This window comes from Eptesicus fuscus, chromosome 18 (genome assembly GCF_027574615.1).
Source record: "Eptesicus fuscus isolate TK198812 chromosome 18, DD_ASM_mEF_20220401, whole genome shotgun sequence".
NCBI lineage: Eukaryota > Metazoa > Chordata > Mammalia > Chiroptera > Vespertilionidae > Eptesicus > Eptesicus fuscus.
In genome coordinates, this window is record NC_072490.1 from 1,399,040 (window position 1) to 1,407,426 (window position 8,387).

The window sequence follows — 8,387 nt, forward strand, 5'->3', positions numbered from 1 at the left end:
AGGCGCACGCGGGCTCCTCAGAGCCCATGCTGCCCTAGAGGGCAATCAGCGCCACACTTCCCTTTAAAGACCTCTGGACCTTTGCACTTGTGCCTCCTGCACTGGCAAACTCCCTGTCCTTTAGGGTTCCGCCAAGAGTCACTTCCTGGAAGTAGTCTCAGCCCAAGCTGGACCAAGAACCTCCTCTGGGCGCAGGGAGACCTCCCCGGCACAGTGCCTGGTCTTCCTGTCTTCCTCTTCTCACTGTGCCTGGCACATAGTAGGCACTCCATCATTTGCTCGATCGCTGCGCAGGCAGCCTGGCCGCTCTCCATCCACCTAGGCAGGCGTGCAGGCGAACACACACTGCAGAACCCTCTGGCACAGGCTGCGAACAGTGGAGCTGCACGCCAGGGCCACCGCCATTCCCTCCGACTGGATGCAGAGGATCTGTCAAATCAGGCCCCTGCCCCTGCGCACAATGGCCGTGTGCAATATATCAGCCCCCCGCCCCCACCCCAGCGTGTCTCTAAGGCCCACAGGTGCTGGGAGGGCAGACAGGTAACACAGACTCCAGGGGAGATTCAGCTGCTCTTTATTGACATGGAGTCTAGGTACCCCCAGCTTCCAGAGGATGAGGTAAGTCGATGGCTTCCAGCTCACACCTTTCCTGGGTCCTCCTTCAGGGTGACGGTCCGGTTGAAGACAAGCTGGAGGGCAGAAGGGGAAGAATGATCACCAAACCACCTACAGATACCCCACACCTCACTGACCCAGAGGTGCGGAGGGTCAGGAGCCTCGGGTGCTCAGTAACTTGATGGCTTTGGGTGAGGGACTCGATGGCTCTGGGCCTCCATTTATAAGGGTTATAATACCCCCTATGCCGGCCCCCTTCCTTCAGGAGGAAGAAAGGCAGGATCCATACAAAATTTTGTGCATGGACTTAACCTCTGAATCTGTGTCCCCATCAGTAGAACATGAACCCCAGTTCAGGTGGTGAGGATTACTAAGGGGACGCAGGCCAAGTGCTTGGCACAGTGAGTGGAAGCCACCACTCTCACGGGGGGAAGGCCAGGCGGTAAATTCGTCACCTGTCCCTCGTGGCTGTCTGGATCCACAGAGAAGTAGCCAAGGCGCTCGAACTGGAACTTGTCGAAGGGCTTCGCCAGGGCCACAGAACAATCCACCAGCGCGGCCTCCACCACTTGCAGCGACGCCTGCGGGCAGGAAACTCAGGCGGCCATCCAGCCAGGGAGGCCGACCACATCCCCGATCCCCGCCAGCCTACCGGGTTCAGGTCACTTAGGAATCCACCAGGCACCTCAGCGGGATCCTCGGGGTTCTTGTGCTGAAATCTGTAGCGAGTGAAGGTTAGGCTCCGGCGGGGCAGCCACCGCAGGCCATGGCCGTCTTCTCTTTGCCCCACCCCTGCTGTCCACTCACAGTCGCTCGTAGAGGCGGATCTCACACGTCAGAGGCTGTGACACCCAGTGAATAAAGGCCTTGGGCTTTTCTCCAGCATCTGCCTTCCTGCAGGTCACCTCCAGGCTTTCCACACAGCCACCGGGGCCCTTTTAGTCAAGGGGGAGAGGCCTGCAATCAGACCTTGGGACCAGGCCTGCAGGCTGCACCCAGACCCTCCCCCAGCAGGCACTGCGGTGGGCAGGCTGCACCCAGACCCTCCCCCAGCAGGCACTGCGGTTGGCAGGCTGCACCCAGACCCTCCCCCAGCAGGCACTGCGGTGGGCAGGCTGCACCCAGACCCTCCCCCAGCAGGCACTGCGGTTGGCAGGCTGCAGCTGGCTCTCACCTTGATGACTCGCTGCAGCTCGATGACGTAGCCCGTATGCCTCAGGCCCACAGGCTGGCCCCGCGCCAGGCGCTTATAACCGGGCTCTGGTTCCTAGAGGGAGGAAGCAGAGTGGCCACAAGAGGCTTCTCTCCCACCCCAGTGTTGGGAGAGGTTGGTTCCTCTGAAGCAGGGAGGAGGGACTTCAGGACTGGGCTCAGCAGCAAGCAGGACCCTCCACCCTCCTATTCACCTCCTTGAAGTCCGTCCTCTCGATGAACACGATGGGTCCAAAGGGAACCTGATGGGAGCCCTTGGTCTCATCAGCTGGGAAGTTGGGCACCTGGATGTCCAAAGGCTATCGCAAGAAATGGGTGTCTGAGTCACTGGGTGCTGGAGCCCCCCACCCGGACACACACACACACACACACACACACACCCCTACCTTGGCAGCAGGAAAGTTGGTGATGATGACCTGTAATGGCTCCAGCACAGCCATGGCCCGTGGGGCTGTGTCATTCAGTACATCACGCACACAGGCTTCTAGCAGATGCGGCTCCATCGTGGTCTGTGCCACTGTCACCCCCACCTGAGAAGAAAGGGCAGCGTCAGTCCCAGCCACAACCACACGTCAGAGCGCTGTGCCCGGCCCTCTGCCCCCGCCCTGGGCCGTACCCGAGCACAGAAGTTGTTGATCGCCTCGGGAGGGAAGCCCCGCCGACGCAGGGCTGTGAGCGTGAAGAGCCGCGGGTCATCCCAGTCCCTGTGGCAAGGAGGCTGTGAGAACTCTGGCGGCACACCACCCGGTACCACCAGACCTTGAAGAGCTAAGCGAGCACACCGACCGTACGGCGCCGTTTGCCACGAGCTGGAGGATCTTCCGCTTGGAGACCACGGCGTAGTGCAGGTTGAGGCGGCCGTACTCCCACTGCACGGGGCAGTAGACGTCCAGCGCATTGCACAACCAGAAGTAGGAGGAGCGTCTAGGGTGGAGGGCACAGTCAGGGCCTCAGACCAAGGAGAGACCACGGGGAAGGCCGCTGGAGTCCCCTGGTTCCTACCCATCCCACGGGCCAGCTCCCTCACCGGGCCTGGAATTCCTTGGTGCAGAGTGAGTGGGTGATGTGCTCGATGGAGTCACAGAGGCAGTGCGTGTAGTCGTAGGTGGGGTAGATGCACCTGCGGGGCATAGGTCGTGGGCCCCACCATCCAGCCCCCTCTGCCCTCCCCGTGGCCCCTCAGCCCGCCCCACGCTCCTACCCACCAGGTGTCCCCTGTGCGGTGGTGTGGCGTGTACTTGACTCGATAGGCCACAGGGTCCATCTTGCCATCCTCCATCACCAGCTTCATCCGCAGGGTGGCCTCACCCTCCGCAAACTTGCCCTTGCGCATTGCCTGCGGGGAGCAAGGGCTCAGGCCGCCTCTCGGCACGGCATGTCTCGTCCTCGGCGTCCCGGCCCACCCAGACCCACCTGCCCCCGGGCCCCACCTCGAAGAGCAGCAGTGACTCCTCCACGGGACGGTCTCTCCAGGGCGAGGGCGGAGGGTTGTGGCCTTTGAGCTCCTCTCCTCGCTGGTGGCACACGTAGGCCTGGCCCCTGTGGGGGAGGGTGTGAGCGCCCCGCGTGGCTGTCTGTCAGCCTGCCGGGTCCGCGGGCCTGGCCTTACCTGTGGATGAGCTCCACGGCCCAGGCGTACAGCTGGTCGAAGTAGTCAGAGGCGTAGGTCACCTTGTAAGGTGTGTAACCTGGGCCCAGTGACACAGTATGAGCACCAGCCAGGGACCCCAGCAGCAGGCCACGGCCAAGCAGAGGCCCACTGACCACCCGCTCTGCCCAGGCCCCGCGCAGCCCGTACCCAGCCAGGCCACCATGTCGCAGATGGCGGTGAAGAACTTGGCTTCCTCCTTCTCAGGGTTGGTGTCGTCAAAGCGCAGAAAGCAGATGCCGTTGTTGGCCTAGGAGAGGCGCCGTGTCGTGAGCGCCACACCACCCGTTCCCACAGCGCAGCTCGACCCACGGCGCGTCCCGCCCTCCCGCTCAGAACTGGAAACGGCTGCGTTCCTCTCGCCTTCCCGTCTCAACACCCTAAACGCGGCACCTCACACCACCTCGGTACAAGAGGCTGCCCTAGGAGTCCCCACATCTGGACTCACTGCCCACCTCAGAGCTCTCCCCAGGAGCCAGGGGTTCCTCGGTGTCTGACACACGTGGTCCCTCCGTGGCCTCTGCCTGCTCGGGGCACATCCCAGAGGGCAGGGGAGGCAGACGCCTCTGCGATCGCCATGGGAGCGGCAGGTGGTGCCTGCTCACAGGGTCCCAGGCACACTCACCTTGGCGTAGCCAAAGTTGAAATTGATGGCTTTGGCATGTCCAATATGCAGGATGCCATTGGGTTCTGGCGGGAACCGGGTGCGCACCTGAGGTGAGGAATGGGAGCAGGGGAGCTAGGCCAGAGCGCTCGGCCACGACCCTGGAGGAACAGGCGCCCCTTCTCAGGGAGGCCTGGGGGCCGATGGGATGGGTCACAGGGACGCAGCTCAAGCCCACGGCCAAGGCGGACCGCCCTGGCTGGCCTGGCCACACGACACACCTGCCCCCCAGTGATGTCCAGGTGCTGCTTCAGGAGGTCCATGGTGTGTGCGGTGGTCACATAGCCCGGGGTCTTGTAGTTCTCGCCTGCCAGGACCAGAACGAGCCTGAGGCCCAGGCTGCAGGCCCCGGCTCCCACCCCGGGCCCGGCTGCAAGCGCTGCTCCCGAGCCCAGCCCCTCAGCTCTGCCTGCCTGCTCACCAGGTTTGTGGAACTTCAGCGCCTCCCCCCGGAGCTGCTCCATCAGAGACAGGGTCTGGCCCGCAGCCTCACCTGCGCAGACAAGGAACACTTACCCTCTGGACACAGCTCCCATGTCCAGCCCAGGTGGCACTGTCAGATTACTCACACCCTGCAACCAGAACAGACCATACCGGCCCCTCTTCCCCTAACCCGGAGCCAGAGCCAGAGCCAGGCTTCTGGGGCCTCCTGGGTGAAGGGGACAAAGCCCATCAGGTGGACAGCCCGAAGCCAGGGAGCTGAGCGCGCCGGGCGGCCCGCGCCCCTCACCGTTCTCCACCACGTCCTTGGCTGCCCTCCGGTCTGTTTCTTCCAGCCGAGCCTTGGCCACCTGAGAAAAGCTGGCTCAGGGCTCTCTCGGGTGGTGACCTGGGGTCACTGGGGTCAGCCACTCCCTTTCCCGGCCTGAAGTCTCACCCTCCACCACCGAAACCCCAGGGACCCGGGACCATGTCCGCTACCTTTGGCTTCCTCTCCAGATCGGTCTCCCTCTTGGGACCCAGAAGGTGGAGGACCTGAGCAGAGACCACAGTTAGGCCTGGACAGGAGTGTCCTTTCCAGGAGCCCCTGACTGACCCCACCCACCCCCCTCAGCACTTCCTGGCCAGCCCACCAGAACCACTGAAAAGCCCACCTGGCCCACCCACCCTGCTCCTGACACAGCTCTCTGGCCCAAACGCTCTTTGCCTCCTGAGAGCTCCTACTGGTTTCAGGTAACAGACACTGCCATTTAGGGAGACACTATGGGCCCAGCATCAAGGTAAGCGACCTATCTCAGCCAGCACCCTCTTGTCCCTGTATGCCCGCATCCTCACTGGAGATCTTGACTTCAAATGAGGTGAGAGCTACCCTGCTTACAAGGCGAGGACATGGAGGTTCAGGGTAGTGACTCGGCCCAAATGAGGCTCAGCCCAGAGGCCCTGCCTCTCACTGCCTCCTCCACACCAGGCTCCCCTATTCACCAGCAGAACAGGGCCAGTCTCCCCGCCCTGGCTTCTGTTCACCCCTCAGGGGACTGTACCCTGTGCGTGGCAGGCCTGTGCCTGCTTCAGCTCAAGGAGGCGCCCACCTGCATGTCCACTTCGTGCTTGATCATTTTGCCGTCTGCCCACTTGAGCGCAGCCCGAGCCTCTCCTAGAAACGTGGGCACAAGGAGCTGCAGAAAGGCAAAGGCAGGCACTTCCCACCCTCTTTCCCAGGAAGGGGTCCATGCTGACCTCAGGAACCAGAGCCCCCGCCCAGCCAGACCCCCCCCCCTTTTTTTAAATATATTTCTTTATTGATCTCAGAGAGGAAGGGAGAAGGAAAGAGAGATAAAAACATCAACGATGAGAGAGAATCATGGATCGGCTGCCTCCTGCACACCCCCTCCTGGGGATCGAGCCCACAACCCAGGCAGGTGCCCTTGGCCGGAATCGAACCTGGGACCCTCCAGTCCGCAGGCCGACGCTCTATCCACTGAGCCACACCAGCCAGGGCCAGGCCCTTTTTAAGGGGCTCCTACCCCTCCGCCACCTCCCTCTGATCACTCCCAGAAGAGAAGGCACGACTGGAGAGAACACCAGTCCCCTCCCAGGCCCTGCGCACCCATCAGCAGGCCCATGTTGAAATGGTACCGCTCCTCCAGGAGCTGGGGCCGGTGGCGATGTACGGCGACCTCCACCTGTGGGAAGCCAAGCGGTGAGGCTCAGGAACGTGTCCTCCAGAACCACCCCCCGCCCCGGGTCTTCCTCAGCGGAGAAGCGGAGCCACTCCTTCCCGGGGAGCAGGCGGGGGTGCGGGGGAAGGACTCACAGCCGCCTCAATCTGCTCCGGGGTCACCTCGATGCCCACGCCACATTCCCGCTCGAAGTCCACGGAGTCGATGGGGTCCAGCGGGTGACTTCGCACATACTCAAGGGCAGCTGGCAAAGGAGGGCGATGAGCGGGGGCACCTCAGCGCCAAGAGGTCAGGGGGGCCCGCACCCCAGAAACCCCAGTGACAGCTGGTTAAGCCCTGCACCACCCCCACCGCAGCCCTGGGGCCACGGGAAAGCAGCCTGGGTGAGGGAGGTTCTCCCCAGACTCGCACAGGAGGCCGGAACGAAGCGTCTAGAGATACTGGGGGGCCCGGCAGAAAGGGGTCTGGCCTGGGGCTGGCGGTGGCGGTGGCAGGAAGGCGGGGCTCACCGCTCAGCTGGGGCTCGGTGTGGATCTTCTTGTTGGCCACGTAGCTCACGAGGAAAGAGAGGCGCCGGGGATCCCTGAGGCGGGAGGCCAAGCCATAGAGCAGGGTCCCGGTCGCCTTGTCGATGGCGGAGCCCAGGGTCTGCTGTGCCTGCGGGAGGAGGGAGGGAGGGAAGCCCACTGAGACGCGCATTCGCCAGGCGGGTGGGTAGACGGGGATCGGGCCCCCCAGCGCCGCGGGAGGCCCCCGGCCCCCGGCCCAGGGCGGGGCGCTCGCACCTGGGTCGCCGCCTCGCGCAGCTGCGCGCTCAGGGCCGCGTTCTTGAGCGTCTCGCGGGCCTTGTGCTCGCTCAGGCCGAGGCCGGTGAAGAGCGACACCGAGTCCGCGGTCGCCATGGCAGGAACCCGGAAACCGAAAGGAAACGCCGGGGCCAATCTGCATGTTGACGTTAGCCCACTGGCCAATAGGAGAGCGCAGCCGCCGGGGCGAGCCAATGACGTTCTTCCTGGGCGTGAGGGGGCGGGGCTCTCCGAGGTTGTCGGCGCCATTTAAAGGGCCGGGTGCGCCCCCGCCGGCCCTTCCGGGCGCTGTGTTTCGGCCTGGCGCTGCGGGTCGTTGGAGGGGGCCGGAGGCGGAGGGGGGCCTGGCCCTTTGCCTCGGCTTTCCCCTTCCGCCCTGGACACCCGGGGACCGTCCCAATCTGTTCTCGGGAGCCACTGTGAGTCGCTATCGCGTTTCTTGAACGCGGCTTTGGAGTCGTCCCGGAAATCACTGAGCAAAACAAAGCCCTGGAAATCCGGCTGCGACTCCAGGCCAGAGCCCGTGCTGAACGGCCGATCAAGGGGCCCCAGGAAGACTGGAGCTTTTCGGGCGCTTACCTGGACACCCCTGGCCAGGAGGGACCTCGCAGAAGTCCTGCGATGGTTTAGTTTAAAATCTCTTGGCTCACTGACCGGCCCACGCCCACACATGCAAATGCCGTGAGAATCCCAAGCAAATTAGACCTTGACATCCACCTGCAGGCATTTGACAGGATATGTCATTGAAGTTGGGGTGCTGCGGGACAAGATACAGGGTCTCCATGAAGATGGCCATTGGGCTGGGGGGTCTCTCCACAGCTTCTCAGTTTTCTTGGAGGAACTGGAGCTGCTGGGGTGGGATGGTGAGGATATCTCCATCACTGAACCTGGAACCTTAAAAAAACAGAAAACTGGAATTCAGGTGATGCTAATACTCCTGGACCTTCAAGGCCTGGGCAGGATCCTGGCCACAGTCTGTATCCGTATTCTGTGTTCTGCTTTGTGGCCATATCCCAGTAATGACGGGTCCGTGTCTGGGTCTACATCTGGGTCCCACATGATGACCAAATGCCAGGCTCTGCCCCGGGGCCACCACTGCATCAGGATCCAGTCCAGTCTGTGTGTTGGGGCTCCCCACCTCCCCACGGCCCCTTCGCCCAGCCTGATGCCCAGCCGAGGCCAAGTGCCCGCCGTGAACAGGGGATACCACAGCGCAGGGGTGCCACCGATGGGCACCAAGAAGCAGTCACAGCCACACCAGCCCTGTGCTGAGTTCACAGCTGCAGCTGCTGAGGCCCCGACCAAGGTGCCTGCGATGAGCA

General features: G+C 63.1%; 1 protein-coding gene across 1 annotated transcript; it reads right to left on the reverse strand.

The window, feature by feature from the left end:
• Nucleotides 1-558: 558 nt before the first annotated feature.
• On the reverse strand, nt 559-7,191 carry QARS1 (glutaminyl-tRNA synthetase 1). Its single transcript, XM_008155744.3, has 24 exons — nt 7,045-7,191; nt 6,769-6,916; nt 6,394-6,503; nt 6,187-6,262; nt 5,669-5,733; nt 5,061-5,114; nt 4,870-4,930; nt 4,561-4,632; nt 4,361-4,446; nt 4,101-4,187; nt 3,626-3,725; nt 3,437-3,515; nt 3,258-3,366; nt 3,033-3,163; nt 2,855-2,947; nt 2,614-2,751; nt 2,444-2,531; nt 2,214-2,357; nt 2,022-2,126; nt 1,790-1,882; nt 1,423-1,550; nt 1,268-1,334; nt 1,071-1,196; nt 559-689 (listed from the first exon to the last, which is right to left on the reverse strand). Exons 1-24 carry the CDS (start codon nt 7,159-7,161, stop codon nt 639-641), a joined length of 2,328 nt encoding a protein of 775 aa, XP_008153966.3. The 5' UTR covers nt 7,162-7,191; the 3' UTR covers nt 559-638.
• Nucleotides 7,192-8,387: the final 1,196 nt, after the last annotated feature.

What these genes read in the sequence shown, in the direction of transcription:
- QARS1 (XM_008155744.3), bottom strand. Translation starts at nt 7,161, where the DNA reads ATGGCGACCGCGGACTCGGTGTCGCTCTTCACCGGCCTCGGCCTGAGC. An exon ending in TCAACTTTGGCTACGCCAAG is followed by an intron (nt 3,726 to 4,100) that starts GTGAGTGTGCCT and finishes CGCCTCTCCTAG; the next exon opens with GCCAACAACGGCATCTGCTT. An exon ending in AGTCACTGCTGCTCTTCGAG is followed by an intron (nt 3,164 to 3,257) that starts GTGGGGCCCGGG and finishes TGCTCCCCGCAG; the next exon opens with GCAATGCGCAAGGGCAAGTT.